Raw genomic sequence first — 18724 nt, forward strand, 5'->3', positions numbered from 1 at the left:
TGGATGGGTGTAGTTGAGATGGGGATGTTGAGATGGATGAGTGGCAAGATAAGAAAAGATATAATTCAGATGAATATATACTAAGGAGCTTAAGGGTTGCACCAATAGGCAATAAGATAAGGAAGCCCAACTTAGGTCCGCTAGCCGTTTGCACTAATACACCGCCGATTAGGAGAGATAATTTGGTCCAAATGGAAGGCTCTAAAAGGGCAAGGGGAAACCCCCAAAAGGAGATGGATGGAAATAGTGAGAAGAGATACATGTTGACTGAGGGTATGACCATTGATAAAGTAGAATGGTGGAACAAGATTCATGTAGCTAACCTCAAATATTTGGGATAAAGCTCGGGTGATAATGGTGATGACCTATTGTACCTCTTATTAATGGAAAAAAGTACCCAATGTATCCTTCTTCAAAAAGTTTTGTTAAAGGCAAGGTTATTTAGTGTCTAATGATTGTTGAATAGGTTAAGGGAGTACTTAAGCATATGCTTATCTCTTTTCATTCATCAATCTCTTCCTCATTGACTGGGCTGGATGCTATGCTGCCAAATCAAACCACCTATCAAAAAAAGACCGGTAAGAACTATCCAAACTTATCCAAAAAAAAAAAATTTCCCCACAACTTTTCATCCTAAAAAATGTAAACTATCTCATGGGCTCTTATAATGCAAAAACTTAGACACTGGATTTAGAGAATCAAAGCAATGTTACGGGACTCACCGCAACCAAGGTACTCGGCCCTTGGCCTAGGTGAGTGATTGGTTGAGTCCAAGAGCCAAAAAGCCCGAGAAATTTTTAAAAAATAGAAACGTATAACATGGTTGTAGTAAAAGTAAAATGAAACGAAAACTAATCTTAAAAAGTCCAATAAGTTTTAAAAAGTATTTAAAAAATGGATATTAAAAAACTGGTTTATAGTTGGAGTCATTTTTAATTCTGTTTTCCAAAAACTAGGAAAATATAAAAATAGGGATCAGTGCAAGAAAGAACACTCACCATTTTTTACCAAAAAATCCAGATTACATAGAAAATAAATAAATAACATTCCCCTATTATTTCTATTTTTAAGAATTAGTTTTAATTCGTTTTTGTACCCTGAGTTATACATACAACTCGGGGCAACTCAGTCAAGTCCCATAACCTACCAAGTTAAAGTAACTTAGTGGGTGCCAAATCAAACCACCTATCAGAAAAAGACCGGTAAGAACAATACAAAGAAAATTGTCAAATTGTCTCCAAATTTAGCCTAAAAAAAATAAAATTTCCCAACTACTTTTCATCCTAAAAAATGTGAACTATCTCATGGGCTCTTATAATGCGGAACTTAGACATTGGATGTAGTCAAAGCAATGTTACGGGACTCGCCTCGTCAAAGGTACTCGGCCCTTCGCTGCGGCGAGTGACTTGGTCGAGTCTAGGGGCCAAAAAGCCCTAGAAATATTTAAATAATAGAAACATATGAAAAATAAAATGAATGTAGGAAAAAGTAAAATAAAATGAATACAAACCTTAAAAAGTCCAATAAGCTTAGAAAAATATAGAAAAAATGGATCTTAAAAAACTGGTTTATAGTTGAGGTTATTTTAAAAAAAAATCAAAAAACTAGGAAAATATAAAAATAGGGATCAGTGCAAGAAAGGACACTCACCATTTTTTACCAAAAACATCCAGATTATATAGAAAAAAATTAAATAACATTCCCCTATTATTTACTATTTTAGGAATTACTTTTAATTCTTTTATGTACCTTGAGTTATGCATACAACTCGGGGCAACTCGGCCGAGTCCCATAACCTACTAAGTTAAAGTAACTGAATTGTGAACTACTACTGTATGTAGTGAAGCCTTGTTGTAGGCCTATGGAGTTATGGTGCTGATTTTGATGGGAGCTCCTTTGGAAACCCAAACCTAGCTAGGCTCTTTGTAATGAGCAGGATTGCAGTAGGTGTATTTGAGAAGGCTGTCATAGGCTACCCTACACTGGAGTTTCTGGAGTTTCAAATTTCATGAAGGAGGTAGCAAGAGAGTTTTTTTAAGTGGACTTAGGATTTTGTGCCATATTTTTCTATTTCCCCATGGTGGCAGGTGACTTATACGATCTGTTGGGTTAGTCGCTCGGCCCCTTTTCCATGTGGAGGCTTATATATGTGTCCAGATGAAATTTTGGGTCACGCTTCTTTGAGACTCATTCCAGCTCATACATAGGGGTAGAAATGAGAAAGTAATTATCCTGTCTTGGCATAGGTTCACTAGTGTAGGTCCGGGTGGATGGGGCTCCAAACTTAGGTTGATTATAATGAACTAAATGACTTCTGTGTGATGCTAAAGTGTTCATGGATTTTTAACCCTTTGACTGTCGTACTGCGGCTTGGATATGGCTTTTAATGGAGCATAATGGAGAACCAGGATTCATGTAGCCGACCCCAATTTAATTGGGAAAAGGCTAAAATGATGATGATGATGACTGTTGTACTTCGGCTTGGACAAGTTAGAAAAAGCGGTGCTGTAAAAATTCAAACTTTTGCCATCCAAAGGTGGTTCTGTTAAAGCAATGTGCGTTTTATTGGGAAACTTGTCAACATTTCTTTCTCCGACTGACAGATTTCCATTGTCCTAAGTGGAGGATGCTTTGAAGAATATATGTTGCGTCTACCTTAAAGGGAATTAATAACCTATTGATGCTTGTTAACTTTGATCAGTGGAGTTTGGTGATGAAAACTTGGTTTCAAATGTGTCGTAGAGGTCTGATGTCTGTTGTATTGCTTAAATAAAAATCATGTCTGATGTAACTTCATGTAAATACTTGTGGTTTTCCTGTCTTATTTGCGACTGGTGCTGCTGCTCATCACTTAGTCATATCAGTTCATCACTGTGAAGGTGATTTTGTTATAGCTTTCTTTATGCACAGGAAGATGTGGCATAAATATGCATTCTCTTTGTATGTGTATGGCATGTAATAGTGTCTTATATTCCTGCTCCTTATGTATATGGATCTTTCAGTAAGCATGTACAACTGCCATCAACTCTTCTCAGGCTAGCTGGATTGAGCTTCATGTTGCATGATATCAGTAGTCATCATTTGTCAATTGCTGTTGGCTTCCCTATATGATCAAAATTTATACATGAACCTTGTTTGATTATTCTTTGGAAGTTTATCTGCACATATTTTGTGTGCGCTTTATTTATAAACTATGATAGAAGAATTTTACTTGAGTATCACTCTCCTCTAGGTGTTCTCTGGGTGATGTCACAAACAATGATGTCAACTACATCAAAGCATTAGAAGTTTCAAAAAACAAGTCAGCACGAGCTCAGGTAAGTCATTGACCTTTCACGGGCCCAATATTTTTTCTTTCACGCTAATTACATGCTGACTATGCTTCCTTGACAGAGATCGCTGGCTAGAAGTGCATACAATAGGGCGGACTATGAGAATGCCATAAGACATTGGTATCTCTTTCCAAACTTGGATTTCAATGTCATTGCTTGTCCTTCATGTGCTATGTTGAATTTCCACTTGGATGCCTTATTTTCCCACATTTCTACCATGACCTGTTTCTTTTCAATTTCTTATTGGAGCATGAGTGAAACTAATGATCCATCACTTACTAATCGTTAGGGAAGCTGCACTGGCCTTGAATTCTCTGTATCCAGATGGTTGGTTTGCCCTTGGTTCGGCTGCTTTGAAGGTTATTCCTCTTTTTCCCGGCTATATTCTATTTTTTTTTTTCTTAATTTGAGAAGACGTACAAAATTGGAGTAGGGTATGCATATTTTGATACCTAGATTGGTGATGTTTCATACCTAGTATGCTGGAGGATATATATCTTTTGAATGAGTTATTCAGTTTGTTGGGCAGTGCAGGCTCGTGAATTTGATAAGGCTATAGATGCATCAACTCGTGCTGTTCAACTTGATCCTGAAAATGGGGAGGCATGGAACAATCTTGCTTGTTTGTATGTGATTCTTGAACTTCTCATAGTTTTTTTATCTCTTTTGTTCGAACGTCTATTATATCCAGTTTACCTAATTTTTTTTAGAATTTTTTATACTTTAGAGAAAAAGTTTGTCTCGTATGCTTTATTAGTTCTTTGTAGTGTATGTACCCTAGAAGATTCCCTTTTATCATATCTCTCTGTTCTTTTCATTCATCTCACTCATAAATTTAAATTTATTAAAAATGTTAATCTTTTTCTTTCTTCTGAGCCTCACTTTTTATGAAAGTTATGGAGACTGTGATTGCCACTGATCAGATTTAGGTGGAAATATGGATCACGTACAATATGCATTGAATTGATTATGTGAGGTCAATTAAGTTTTGTACATTTCTTGCAGTCATTCTTATAGATTTGAAGGTCGACTATGGTGTCTCTTGCAGGCATATGGTCAAGAACAGGAGTAAGGAGTCTTTCATTGCCTTCAAGGAGGCTTTGAAGTTCAGGTATTCCAGTAATATCTAAATAGGATTGATTTTCTACTTTATATTTCTGAAGGTATTTTTCATGAAATTACTACTACAAGAAGTCGCAAATATGTGTGCCTGCATTATGCTCTGTAACTCTCTGCTGTTTAGGTTGCATGATAATGTGGTGTATGTGGCATGGTTTTAATGTGGTGTGTGCCATTGTTTCACTTTGTTCCGACGATGACAGAGTTACTTGGCAGGCGGACTAGCTGGCAGATGTGGGAGAACTATGGCCGTGTTGCAATGGATGTTTGCAACTGTAGCCAGGTGAAGTTGATAAGTGCCTTTCACTATTAAAATTTTGGCATCCTAAAGAAATTTGTATAGGGACCTTTTTCTCGTGTGAACAAATTGTTAGTTGTATCCAGTTGTCATCCTTTATTTATTTTAGAGATATAGTTTTTAGTTTATTTTGTGGAAATGTTCATCTTTTATAAACACTCACCTTTTTAATAAATGAACACTACTTGTACCTGCTAATTTTGGAGCATTCTATCATTTATGTTAAAACGTCATTTCAGGACATCGTGAACTGAAGAATCTTTCATATGTAGCATTTTTTGTAGTGATCCTTTTGTGGATGGTGGAGACCTTATCTTCTATATGAATTTGAATTCAAAAGTCTTCTATATGAAATTATCCAGGGACTTTATTTTAACTTTTATTACAATTCTTAGCACTAAATAAGTTCTTGAAAATTTATAGAAAATAGAAAATAATATTGAAAATAAATAAAAACTAATGGGAAGACTTATTGGAAGATGCTTGGAGTTACCCTACCTGGACTTAGTACACTTCACACCCGATTCCATGACCAATGGCGCACTTTTACTCCTTAAGTTTTTGCTGGAAATTCTAAGATAAGGAAGCTTTATAGGTAATACTTCTTTCTCTAGGGTTTTAGAGAGCTAAAAAATAAACAGGGGTTTTTACAAACCCTATGGAGACAAACTAGGGTTAATCTTGGGAGTTGATCTTTCTTTAAAGTAAGCTTCTCTCTTTTTCCTTAAAAATACAGCAAACCCTTTATCTAGTGTTTCTCCAAGAAAGGCCACCTCTATTTTTCTTTTAAGACAAAATATAGAAGAGACATAGAGGGTGGCGTACCTCTCTTTGGTTAAAAGAGCGGGTGGCGTGAATAGAAAAAAGAGAGGAGAGAGAAGGTGGCATGAAGAAAAGATCTCTCCTTTTTAGTGTGTGGAGGAAAGAATAGAGGGGGGAGAGAATTGTAGCGTGAGATAGAGAGAAAAAGGTCTCTCCTAATTTTACTGCATGAGAGAGAGAGAGAGAGAGAGAGAGAGAGATGATCTTTGGGAGAGAGAAAATATCTTATGATGGTTTGAAACATGGTCAAACTTGGTTTTTAAATAGAAAGAAATCTAGAAGAAATCTATCTCCTAGTTTGAATATGATTCATTCTCCTAGTTTGAATAAGAATCATTCTCATATTATATCATCAAATTTTCAGCTAAACCTTTTAGGATAAATAGAAAATTTGTGGTGGATAAGAGATTAATTAGAGCCATCCATCCAAAAAATCTGCCATCATGATTTTGGGTGGAAAGATTAGGAACTTTATCCTCTTACATTCGTGCCCCTTTCTTCCTAAGAAGGTGGCACGTCACCTTTTTCTTTAAAAGGTTTAAACAATATAAAATATTAAAAGAGGATGTGACCCCACTGTTCCTCAAATAATGGTGTTGCCCCCCTTTTGCTTAAAAGGTGGGGTGGCCAAAAATGCTTTACAAGAAATCGAGCATGGGTGCATGTGGTCCCACAGTGAGGTTGGATTATTGGTCCCACATGTGTTATTTTTAAAGTTATGAAATTTCAGAAATACCTTTTTGTGAAAATTACACCAGAAATAATATTTTAAAATTTAAAACAAAGTATTTAAAAATAAAAAATATTTTTAATACCAAAATAAAATATACTATGAGTGGATTGGTACCAATGGGTCAAAATTAGTGATAATAAAGGCATTCCACTTACGCCAGAAACCATGATTCATAACTGTTCTCTTATGCAACCCAACAAAGTCCTATGACCCATAGTCTCTTTGCAGGGGCTCATGATTGATTTGTCAAAGTTGGATAATAACCAGTGTGACCATAGTCCTGGAATGTGGATTTCAGTCCTCCCTTTAAGAGCAAGTCTAATACTTGTCACCATAGTGCAAAAGGGGCTCTTTCAATGCACATGTACAGGTAGCCCTTTAAAGACCTGTTTTTCATGCGGTTGTCATGTGTACATGCCATGCGGAAGTTTGTTGAAGATTTAGCCTTTGCTTTCACAGGCCTATAAACGCACACTCTCCTACAAACATGATTCCTGAGCATTTCTCCGACCTCAACAAGGGATGACCCACTTCAAACCCTTCTTGGTTGTGCCATATGCCCAGGGCTAAAGGTTATGGACGTAAAATACTCCTGATAACCCTGATCTTGTTATCCAGTGTACTTTTATATTGTTCGATGGTGTGCCTACAAAAATAATCAAGATAGGCTTTTACGCCATTTCCCATGAAACCCTATACCACTGAGAAATGTGCTCTTTTATCTTTCAAATGAATAACTGCACTATCATTTTTCCAACACAAGAAAAAGGTTATCTTTACTCTCTCTCACTACTCTTCTTCCACTTCTGACAAATTTCCAGTCCCTGAGATGTTATGAAGATTGCCCCAACCCCATAGCCTCAGTCTTGTTCTAGGAGGACAAAACCAAAGGGTTTGGTCTCTCCCATCTTCTAAAGAAAATGATGAAATGGTGGTGGATACTCCTGAAGAAGGTGCCATTGCTTGTTCAGTAACAGGAACCACTGATTCTATGCTTTGTTGAGACAGAAGCTTGTGAACTATTTCACTTATCTAATGACCGCCTTCCTCCCGTCGTTGTTGCAGAGTAGAAAATGGTAGAAAACAGTGGAAGAAAACCGTAGAAAACTAGAGAGACACTGCCAAGGTCTTCACTTGCTGGCTGTTTCAGATACTTTTTGGAAGATGAGTTCTTGGTGTTTTCAATGGGGTCAGAAAACTGAGAGGAAGTGCTATTCTCTGAGGAAATTTTCAAAGTTTTCTAGGATTTTGGCAAATTGGGGCTTTGATCAATTACTGGTGTTGTGATGCAAATTCATACCGGACTGCATGTTGATCATGGTGGACAAAGGTTTGGGTATTGGGGCTGTACGATTGAGAGAGGGGATGATTCTCTCTCTCTCTCTCTCTCTCTCTCTCTCTCTTTTCTCTCCCGCGACCTCATCCAAACAACATATAACATAATTGATAGATTTGTGTATAGTAGTACTACTACCTGCCGAACAGCGAACAAAAAAAATTTATACGGGATATAGTAAGCCAACTATGATAGAATTAGTTGTAATCCAGACAGGCCCATATCATAATGAATACATACGTGGCGATAGGCACAAAGGAAACTCATGCTTTACATATTATGCTGTCTTCGTTACTTGAAATGAGGTGCACCATTTTCATATTCTATGTTGAAACTTAAGCCAACTTATGGTCATGTTATAGAAGGACTTTCTGCAGGCCATAGAAGCTACCAAAACTGTGTTGGATCTGACTGGCAACAAACGAGTGGATGTGGACTTGCTAGAAAGACTGATGTTGGAGATGGAAGCAAGAACATCCCAGCCGACTCTTGATGCTCACTCAACTAAAGCTCATGCATCCACTATTGAAACTGATCAGGAGCCGTCTGGTGAATGTGCAAATGATTCAAGACATGTGGATTCTAGTAACTCAAGTACAAGGATAACAGACCACATGCTGGATATGCTTGGAAAAGTTTTGCAGCAGGTATGGGAATGATAATTTACTTTTCTTATAAAATATATTCTCACAAATTTATGGAAAAAGACATCTTAGTTGCACAGTCCAAGACCTCTTCTTATACCCTGCATCTGCTCAGAGCAAATTTCCTTTTTGTTGCCTCTTTTGCAGGTCTTAAATTTATTATGCATTTCCAGCTCTGCTCTGTCATTCATTTCTTTACCGTAGAATCTTTATTTACATTGACAATCTATTTAATATGTTTCATGACATTATTTCTATATCCTTCTTTTTGCAGGTTATTCGGAGTAATGGAGGAGGAGAAATATGGGGCCTATATGCTCGTTGGCACAGAATTAGGGGGGATGTTACCATGTGTTCTGAAGCACTCTTGAAGCAAGTTAGATCATATCAGGTTTTGCTCTAAAATATGCTATGCAAATATGTACATTTGATATTGGACTGTTGCTTTCAAACCCCATTGAAACAGAAGGAAACAATCGAAGATAATAGAAAGATGCAGCATGCTGTTGCATCGGATAGAGTGTTACATAATGGGAAACTATACTAGAATCCATTGAACTATGGAGCAGCCGTAGTCCACAAGGTCATCACTGTCCATTGAAATGGATGTAGGTCGAGAGAGTAGAAACCGTGCATTAAAGTAGTTATTGAAGACGAAATTGCTAGGAGTTTTCTTTAGTCCCTTGGAATGTGGTACTGCCCCTGCATTATATGTTTGTGGCTGTAAAATGGGAATTCATCTTGGTCATGCGGAGACTATTGTCACACAATACACATAGTAAGACTGGTTTTCGTACCTGTAGATTGAGAAACTCATGGTTCTTGTATATATGAAATTGTATACTTTGAGACCGTTTATTTTTGTAAAAGGAGGTCACAATCACTTTTAACCATTGGATGTGGAATCCAATAGATGAAAGTGGGTTACAACATTCGAGAAATTTTATTTTGGACTTGTGCCCAAGCAATGATACATCCCCACAGAATTTTAAATCTAACTATCAATGATGATTGTGATCTCCTATCAAAAGTACAATGATCTCATTGTGTATATATATATGGGAGAGACTACACAATGCCTATGGGAAAAAATGAACAGTATTTTTGCCCATAAGCTTGGCGCCGTCCGATTTTTTTGGACAGCGTGGATTAAAAGACCGTCATGGATATAGCATGTCCGTTGCAGGGTTTTTTCATGCAAAAAAACATGGGATTACGCCACGGGTGTTGTAGAGCCGTTGCAGTTTTTCAGTATAAACCGCAACGGACATGCTATGTCTATTGCAGGGTGAAACACTTTTCAAATTCGCCCATAGGCGTTTTTAAGTCTTTCTATATATATATATATATATATATATATATATTATTACAAAAAGTAAAATATATAACAAAAAATACTGTTTTGCTCATATATGTATTGTAATATTACAAAAAGTAGTTTTTTTTCTTATATGAGAACCTACGTTTCTGAAAACATTTGTAGGTTAGTGTGATTTGCTGAACTGCATTTTTCAAACCATTGACCTACCTTATGCAAAGTGGGTACTGGACGGAGCCCAAGGAACCAATAGAGCCTTGGCTGTTTCTTTCAGGGATCTGATCTGTGGCATAATGAGGAGAAGTTTAAGAAATTTGCACGCGCTTCTGTGCAACTTTGCAAGATATACATGGAAATAGCCTCATCATCTGGTAGTTGTAAAGAGCTGACAACAGCAGAGATGCATCTGAGAAATGCAGTGAAGCAGGTAAGATTCCCACCGGTAATTGCAGTATGTTTTTCTGTCTCACAGAGAGAGAGAGAGATGCCCAAAAACTTCTTTATGGAACTACATAATAATTTGCAGTAGGATGTCGAGGATTGCTGGCGTCTTGCTTTCCAAAGGAAAAAGATATTCCTTATGCTTCTGAAATCTGATGGTTTTTATTGCAATTAACATGTTTGGAATGTCCTCGAGAGCAATGAATATGGGCACAAATTTTTTTTTCTTCGGTTTCGCTCAATGTAGCCCATAACTAACTTTGTTGTAATCAAGATGGACAAATAAGGCCCTCTCTCTCTCTCGCATGCACACGCACACATGCCCACTTTTTTTCACCTATTTTTGTAATGAATGCATGTGCAGACATGCATTGCCATAACAAAGAAACATCAACTTTTCAAGCTGTATTGCCAGTATATAGAGACTAAGTAGTCGGGGTTTAGGGCCACTACGTGTTTGTATTACATACTAATATAACTAATGAACTTGATTCTGCCATCAATGTACATAATCTCCTAGTTTTCCAGTAATTCCATGCAATGATGGTCGAATCAAGTTTGATGATGGTGATGACTTGATTCTACCGGAATTCCTGGAAAAGTTGGAGATTCTTATCTTGTATATGATATATGCATATAAGTTTGTTTGGTTGTATTCCAGGCTGAGATCTTCTCGGGTACTGAGGAATACAGAGAGCTTGAAGCGTGTCTTACTGAAGTGAAGAAGCAATCAGATGTTGTTTCTGCTGAAAAGGTTTACTCAGGTTGCCGTTCTTGATACGGTTTAGTAGTGCAATAACAATTTAAGTTATTACGTTCTTTTTTTCTTTAAAAAAAATGGTAAATTGAACTTGTTATGCGTGGATTGTGTCTTAAGATTATTATTGATTTGTTTCGAGAATTCAAACCCAAAATATGAGGGGGTGAGAAGACAAATCTGTATAGGGCCGCTATTGAGCCACTTTTATAAAAATTCCCAAATTACCCTTATTCAAGATGGAGGAGGAACTAGGGCTTTTGGTAAGCTTTCAATAAAAGGCGTATCCAACTTGTGCCTCCCATTTGTATGAACAGTGCAGGTGGCTGTAGTTGTAGCCTGATCCTCGTCTAGTTCCTTCATCCGCATTTCAAAGAGGCAAACAAAAACCTTCTCTCCCTTGTTGAAGGAGCTATTTTCCTCGGTTGAAGAGCAAAGACGTTGAGAGAATCGAATTTGGTGAGAGTCAATCTGTGAGAGAGGGATGTGTAAAATTGGAAATTGAATGAAGGTATCAGGGTAGGAAAAATCGAACCGGAACGGTTAGTAGGATATGAGGCCGGTAAACTGCCCAGTTCAACCGGTCTAACTAGACAAGTTTTGGGCGGTCAAAAAAAGTTTAAAAGAAATGAAAAAAATGCAATTTTTTTTTAATAAAATGTGAAAAGCATATTTAATGCGTGATTAAATAAAATACATTCAAATGAAGTTGAAAAATAATAAATAATAAAAATAAGTTTATATTATCTTTTATGGTATATAAAGTCTTCATGTTTTCTATCTTTTAACCTTTTTAACTATGTATTATTGATCTCAACAATTCATGAAATGACTTTTATTAAAACCTTTTGTCTCTTTAACCAATAACCTTTAACCAATAACCTATGCTCTCTCTCTTAAATACCCAAATCGCAAAGACCCATCTCTTTCAAATACCCAAATCGCAAAGACCCATCTTTTGTTGCTCTCTCCTCTCCTCTCCTCTCAAATACCCAAATAGCATAGACCCACCCTCTAATCGTATCTCTCCTCTCTCAAATACCCAAATCACATAGATCCATCCTCTTATCGTCTCTCTTTAATATACCCAAATCGTAGAGACCCACCCTCCCATGGTCTTTCTCTTCTCTCTCTCTCTAATGTCCAAATCGTAGAGCCATCCACCCATCATCTCTCTCTCTTTCTCTCATGGATAGTAGTATGTGGTCACTTTCTCTGTTATGCTGCTGCTATTCTTTTAGAATTTTCTTTAAGCTGCTATTCTTTTAGAATTTTCTTTCATCATGTTTTCACATTCTCTATAAACTAAACTTTGCCTCTTTCATTGCAAAGCCGTATGGGATCATCTAGTTTTTTCTTTAATGATGGGTTTCTTGCCTTAATCCATCTAAATGTTGTTATGCTGCTGTGATTTCCTCTGTATTGATGTATATGGGGGTTGTTTAAATTGTGTTAGAAGTTTTAAATGTGGTTTTTGCTGTGGTGTAAGAACAGTGATAAGCAAACCAAATGGGCCAAATGCAAACTCTGAATTCGAGCACTCGTCGTTTCCTGCAACCATAAAGATGTTTAACGTGATCTCCAACTTCTTGACTTCCAGATGCTTGGGCTGGAGCCTTTGAGCAACTTGACCTCCAGTTTCTTGATTTACGGTATACATTAAGGGGTTAATGGGATTTTGATTAAATGAAAGAGTCATTTTACAAATTGTTTAGGTCTATATTACATTGTCAAAGGGGTCTAAGGGGTTCGAAGATAGAAAACAATGAGAATTTATGTTGCCAAAAATAATTTAAATGTTGGGTCTCACGAGAAATAGTTGGCAAAAATAAAAGATATTTTTTACTTTTTAAAAAGATTAAAAAATATAAAAGTAATTATTAGTGGCCAAAACAATTTTCAAATAAAAAATATTAAAAATACATTACAAACAAAATCCTTTATTTTTTAAAATTTTATATAATTTTTTTATTTCTTTAAAATTATTCGGTCATCAAAGCTGGTTAATAGCCGATTCCGATCTATCCGTACAGTTGGAATTTAAACTGCATGATTTTTCTTACACCGGAGGGAACTATGCAGTTGAAGTGACCTGGTGGTGAAAACACTGATATCTAGGGCATTTTTTTATTATTGAAAGTCCTTTTCTAGAGGCTAGGGAAAGTTTGTGCACAGCTTTTATACCGCCTCGAGAAGCGCTTCTATACCTTACCATGTTCAGTGCCCAACTGTGAACTGCCCATCCAAGTACATCTAATGGAAAAAGTTGGGCAATGTTTTTTTTTTTTTTACCAATAAAAAAGAAAAAAATTGGGGAATGTTGACAAATGCTTTCCCAACTAAAGTCATATTACTTCCCCATGAAAATAAACATGCAAAAGTAGTTGGACTAATCCTTTGGTCAAGTGGTTTTGGACATGTATGAGCCACATTAAAGCGGAGAAGGGTACACGTGCATGCGTTGCCACTCTTTGTTAGGGTGATTTTTTTTGTTTTTTTGAGTAATTCAATAGGGAAGAAGGGTCCCTACCTATTTTTTCAAATGGTTTAGGAGTTAGTATTCTTCAACGTGTTAGTGGGTTGGTGTTAGTAGAAATGGAGACCACAATATGGTGATTAAGGTGTGGGGGTGCTACCACCACAACCCGGCCCTTTTCCCAGTTAGGGTGAGGTTTACTTGAGGTATCCACCTTAAACAATAAAAGTGAGATGTAGATTTAGATTTTGTTGAAAGATATGGTTTTGATGTTAAAGCTTTATAATGACTTGAAAATTTATTTCCATCCCTAATTATAAAATTAAGTTTCAAATATGGTACAGATCAAGCATATCTATAAACACATGAAAAGTTTGAATTTGACCGGTTCAAATAATCTATTGCAAGATCCACTCTTTTTAGGACTTGAAATATTTTATTTTATTTCATATTCACACATCTCAAAGTCGAAATCATCAATTAGATGGGTTATCAGCGCCAAAACAATCTTTCCTTGTGGCTTTTACGTATATAATATAAGGTTACCTCCTTGTATAAACTTTTTTTCTTTTATTAACCCCTTATCTCTTCAGATTCCATTTGAGCTTCGAAAAATTGTTCTTTGAAATGGGGTTTTATTAATTATAATCAATGACTATCTCATCAAACAATTATCTTTTGCAATGGGTTTTAATTTATTTTAATTGCAAACAATGACAATCTCATAAAAAAAGCATGCTTTCCAAAAAAATTTAAGTTTCGATGATTTACTAGTGGAACATGTAATTGTTGGGTTCATGTGGCCTTTAAAGGCCTTATGAGTGCTAGTAAAATGAAATGATATAATAGAATATGAACTACGTGGGAGTGTGGTCCTTCGTGGGCCATACTAAGCAAATGATGTTTGCAGATACTGGACTTGGCTTGACGACCTAGGCCAGTCGGTTGGAAAAAACCCATATTACTTGGGCATAAAGAACAAACCGAGAAGGGTTCTAATGGGTTAGCCCTTGATGAGGTCGGAGAATATGCCCGGATGAGTGAGCCGAAGGACTATGTGACCCTTATGTGTGATGGTGGCCTACAGAGACAGGGGCCAAAACCTCATCCATGTACCATCACACGGCATGCATATCGAGAAATCGTTCGAAAAAACCAGAAATCAACATTTTAGGGTGAAGCTTATGCATGTGCGAGAGATATCCCTATGCGCCACAGAGCTGTGGTCGCATAAGGTCTTGGTGACCCTGACTTGTCTCTAAGGGAGGATCTGAAATCCACAAAGTGGGATTGCGATCCCTTGGCTCATGGGCCGAACTGTGATGATCCGCTAATGAGTCCCTGCTTGGACTGTGGGTCATGGAAAACACTGGGTCGGTCTGCTAAAGCAAGTGTAGTCTGTAGTCCACAGTTGAAGGTGGAGTGCCCCATGATTGTTGATTCTTAAACCATATGGATCATTTTCCCATCAAATTAATTTAATTGTATTTGTTTTATGATGAAATTATTTTAAGATTATTATTTGAATTTTTATGAACCCCTGGGCATTTTATTTATAATTTTTGGATTTATAAAATTAAAGATATTAATTTTATAATTATTTAAATATTCAAATAATATTCTAAAATCATTTTATTGATTTTAAATATATAAAAATATTATAGGGGTTCATTATGCACATGGGCCCGCCATATTTTTTAGAAGGTGGGGCCCATGAGTGCCTCCCTTGAGTGGCACACCCCACCCTTATTCTCTTTCCTATTTTTTGATGATATGGCATGTGGTCATATGGTTGGAAGATATTGACTAAATATTGACTTGATATATCTTTGAAAGATTTTATGGAAAGATTGAGTAGACTTGTGTTATTTTATGGTATACATAATATTTTGATTAGATTTAATTTATTTAATTTCGATTGATGGGAAAATGGTTTAGGAAAGTGAGATAATGGTTCATGTAGTTTCCATAATGTTGATGAACCATCTATGGAATGGATGACTCAGATCTCTCACCCCACAAGTCACCCTTGATCGACGGTCTATGTTCAACCTCACAAGAAGATTTAAACTAAAGAAAACCCTAAGAAACCCTAATCTTATTCAATGCCTATAAAAAAGGATTGTCTCTACAAAAAAATCTCTACACTTTACTTTCTATTTCTCTCTCTTAAGAAACTTTCTCTCTCTCATTTTTGATCTCTCTTTCCCACATTATGAAAGAACCTAAGTGTTTAGGTTATGCAGTTCTTCTCTTTCTATTTCTCAAATATGGATTTATGACTAAGGGTTTTAGGGTTTACCAAAAAGAGAATCCATCTCTTTCAAACTAGGTTGTTAAGAGAATTCACTTAGGGTTTGAGTTTATGATCAAATGGGTTCATGTTCCATTGGTGTGGTTTGGTTGAAATTTGCTTTCCCGGTTCGAGATTAAAGCTAGACTGTTGATTCTGTGCCATCTGATGGTGGTGACAAGGTGTGGGGTGTAATAAGCGTGGTTAAAGTAATCTCCGACACTCTTCCTTTTGTTTCTTGTAATATTATCTTTTATTCTCAAGCATAGTGTATAGTTGTTTCAATAGCATCAAGTTGTTAAGATCTTAATTTTATTGTTATGTTGATTTTATTTTGAAATTTATATTATTATAATAAAGATCACTTGTAAGTAATCTTTTGCCAAAAGAAAGAGGTGAAAAAAAAAATAAAAAAAAATAAATATGTTTTCTCCGATAAAAGATCACATAGATCTTTAAAAAAGAAACAATAAATGGGGTGTGATGTACAATTGGAGCACACAAAGCTTCTCACAAGAGAAATCTAGAAAAAAATTTATCTTTTGAATATTTGAAAAATATTACAATCGATGACAATCTCATATGAAAAGCATGCTGTCTAAAAAAATTGAAGTTGATTTACTAGTGGAGCATGTAATTAGATGTGAAAAGTAGAACGTTCCAAAAAGAAAAAAAAAAAAAAAAGGGGTGTGATGTAGAATTGGAGCATACAAACATCTCACAAGAGAAATCTATAAACCTTTTTCTCTTTGGAATACTTGAAAACTTAAAAAAAGAAGGTTCCACCGAGATTTGAACCCGGGTTTCTGGATTTAAAAAGTCCAATGTCACTAGACCATGGAACGCACTCCAAATGGAGCATGTAATTAGATATGAAAAGTAGAAACTTACAAAAGAAAAACAAAAACAATAAATGGGGTGTGAACTTTTTTCTCTTTTTGAAAAAAAGCAAAAAAACGAAGGTTCCACCGAGATTTGAACTCGGGTTACTGGATTCAGAGTCCAATGTCCTTACCACTAGACCATGGAACCAACTGCAAATTGGGGTGAGAGAGGCTCGAACTCTCGACCTCAGGATCACTCTCACGAAGCTATGAGACCTACGCGCTAGCCAACTGCGCCACCACCCCCTTAGTTCCTTACTCTATCATTGTAACTAATTTATCCAATTTTTCTCTCTTCCCCCCAAAACCGAATTGATACTCTCTCTCTCCCCGAAACAGAATTCATACTTTCTCTCTCTTCTCTCAAAACCGAATTCATACTTCCTCTCTCTTCCTCCAAAATCGAATTCATAGTCTCTCTGTTCCCCAAAACCGAATCATATTCTCTCTCTTCCCCTTACCGAAGTCATACTCTCTCTCTTTTCCCAAACGAAAATCATTCTCTTCTTCAAACCGAAATCATATTCTCTCCCTTCCCCAAACCGAAATCATATTCTCTCCCTTCCCCTACCGAAATCGTACTTCTCTCTTCCCCCAAACCGAAACCATACTCTCTCTTTCCCCAAACCGAAATTATACTCTTTCTCATAGTCAACAAGTCTTATGTTTAAAACAAGATTTTTTCGAAAACTGATTTTTTCGAAATACCTATGAGTTTTTCAAATGACCTTCAAAAATTTGTGTTTTTTTAACGGCACTTACATAAACCTGCTTTTTATATTTTTTTCAAAAATTATGTCTCAAAAAGACTTCTTCACTGTAACATTATTTCTTTATTAACTTAATATTATTGAATTTTAATTTAAAGATAAGCTTACTGATAATGTCCGTAAATTAAAAATCTTGATTTAAAAGAAAATTTCAACAAAAATTTCACTAATAAGTTCCTTTAAAAAAGGTATACGAAAAATACTTCCCAAAAAAATAAGATATCAAAACAATCATATATATCAAAAGGAAAAAGTTTATATAAGGATGCAACCTTATAATGTAGAACTATGGATGTATCTCAAAAATCCATTGGAAAATATAGTTTTAATGTTGAAAAACCTTTTGGTTGATCATCTCGACATTGAGATGTATGAACATGAAAAATAAAAAGATTTGAAGTCTTAGAAATAGTGCATTTTACAATATATTATCTGCACCGTTCAGTTTCAAGATTTTCATATGTTTATAAATCTACTTGATTTTAACCATTTTTTAAATTTAAAATTTTATAATTAGATATAAAAAATAGCTTTTGAGATAATCCTAAGAACATTTTTCATCAAATTATATACCATGATACAATTTGATGGTGCACTTTACCTCTACCGCTACAGATGCATCCGTAGGCCAACTGCACCCATATCAAAGTAACATGCAAAGTTAGAAAAGTATCCCAATACTTTTTTTTTTTTTTGGGAAAGGTTTCTATACTTCCCCTACAACATAGACGATTTATGCTTCCCTTACCACCCGGCTGTCCATTTTTGATCAAGAGAGCCACTCACCATTTGATCTTAGATCCGACGTCTCAAAGTATTTTATTTTTAGTTTTTTTTTAAATATAAATTGTATGAATATGAAATTTGATAAGTGACATCATCTCATTGGGGCGCACTTATAAAAAATATTAAAAATAATTTTTTGATAAAATATAATGACCAAAATACCCATTAAAATTTTCAGAGGTATTTTGGTCATTTCATATTATTATAATATTTTTTTTATATTTTTTGCTAATGTGAGTTTAATAGAGGATTAGACATACAAAATTTGGTGTTAAAATAGTTTGTAGAAAAAAAATTAAAAATAAAATAGTGTATAGACGTAACATTGTGATTGAGGCAATCTTAGCCCTCTATTCAAAAGGGACGGTTAGACAAAGGGAAGTATATAAGTTTTATCTTGTAGGAGAAGCACATAAAGCTTGCCCTTTCTTTTAACCGATAGCTAGAAATTAAGTGTGAGATTTAAATTTTCTTGAGAATTTTGTTATTTCATTTTTGTATTGAGAAGTTTGATTCATTGCATATTTTTAATTTTTATTTATTTGATGTATACAACATAATATTTTAGATCCATAACTAATTTACATATTTGGGTCTTTGGGTTTTGTTTAAGTTAACTGCTTTACCGTTCTTGTTATTTACTGATACAATTTTTGTGTTGAGTATCATTGTTGTTGTTTCATTGTATGCTCCGAATAAAGTGGTGAAATGTATT

At 35.5% G+C, this 18724-nt stretch overlaps 1 protein-coding gene and 2 non-coding genes across 9 annotated transcripts in view; 1 reads left to right on the forward strand and 2 right to left on the reverse strand.

Moving 5' to 3' along the window:
• The window catches only part of LOC18441610 (uncharacterized), a 33902-nt gene extending 22864 nt beyond the window's left edge, over positions 1-11038 (forward strand). Inside the window, exons 11-20 of one of the 7 annotated variants that reach the window (XR_016040077.1) lie at positions 3233-3317; positions 3394-3452; positions 3622-3691; positions 3867-3958; positions 4381-4443; positions 4655-4734; positions 8003-8287; positions 8559-8675; positions 9877-10029; positions 10705-11038. Coding sequence is in view for 2 of the 7 variants with exons in the window: in XM_020671822.2 (XP_020527481.2) it covers positions 3233-3317; positions 3394-3452; positions 3622-3691; positions 3867-3958; positions 4381-4443; positions 4668-4734; positions 8003-8287; positions 8559-8675; positions 9877-10029; positions 10705-10821 (1108 nt within the window). In the remaining 5 variants the exon portion in view is untranslated. Of the gene's footprint in view, positions 1-3232; positions 3318-3393; positions 3453-3621; positions 3692-3866; positions 3959-4380; positions 4444-4654; positions 4735-8002; positions 8288-8558; positions 8676-9767; positions 10030-10704 lie in introns of all 7 variants that reach the window. The other 6 variants (XR_016040076.1, XR_016040075.1, XR_016040073.1 and 3 more) reach the window with 6 other exon arrangements.
• Positions 11039-16529: 5491 nt separating this feature from the next.
• TRNAQ-CUG (transfer RNA glutamine (anticodon CUG)) lies at positions 16530-16601 on the reverse strand. Its single transcript has one exon. It is a non-coding gene; the product is annotated as a tRNA-Gln (tRNA).
• Positions 16602-16611: 10 nt separating this feature from the next.
• On the reverse strand, positions 16612-16699 carry TRNAM-CAU (transfer RNA methionine (anticodon CAU)). The gene is given in 2 exon segments: positions 16612-16647; positions 16662-16699. It is a non-coding gene; the product is annotated as a tRNA-Met (tRNA).
• Positions 16700-18724: the final 2025 nt, after the last annotated feature.

This window comes from Amborella trichopoda, chromosome 9 (genome assembly GCF_054954075.1).
Source record: "Amborella trichopoda isolate Santa Cruz 75 chromosome 9, AtrichopodaSantaCruz75HAP2 v2.0, whole genome shotgun sequence".
Taxonomy (NCBI): domain Eukaryota; kingdom Viridiplantae; phylum Streptophyta; class Magnoliopsida; order Amborellales; family Amborellaceae; genus Amborella; species Amborella trichopoda.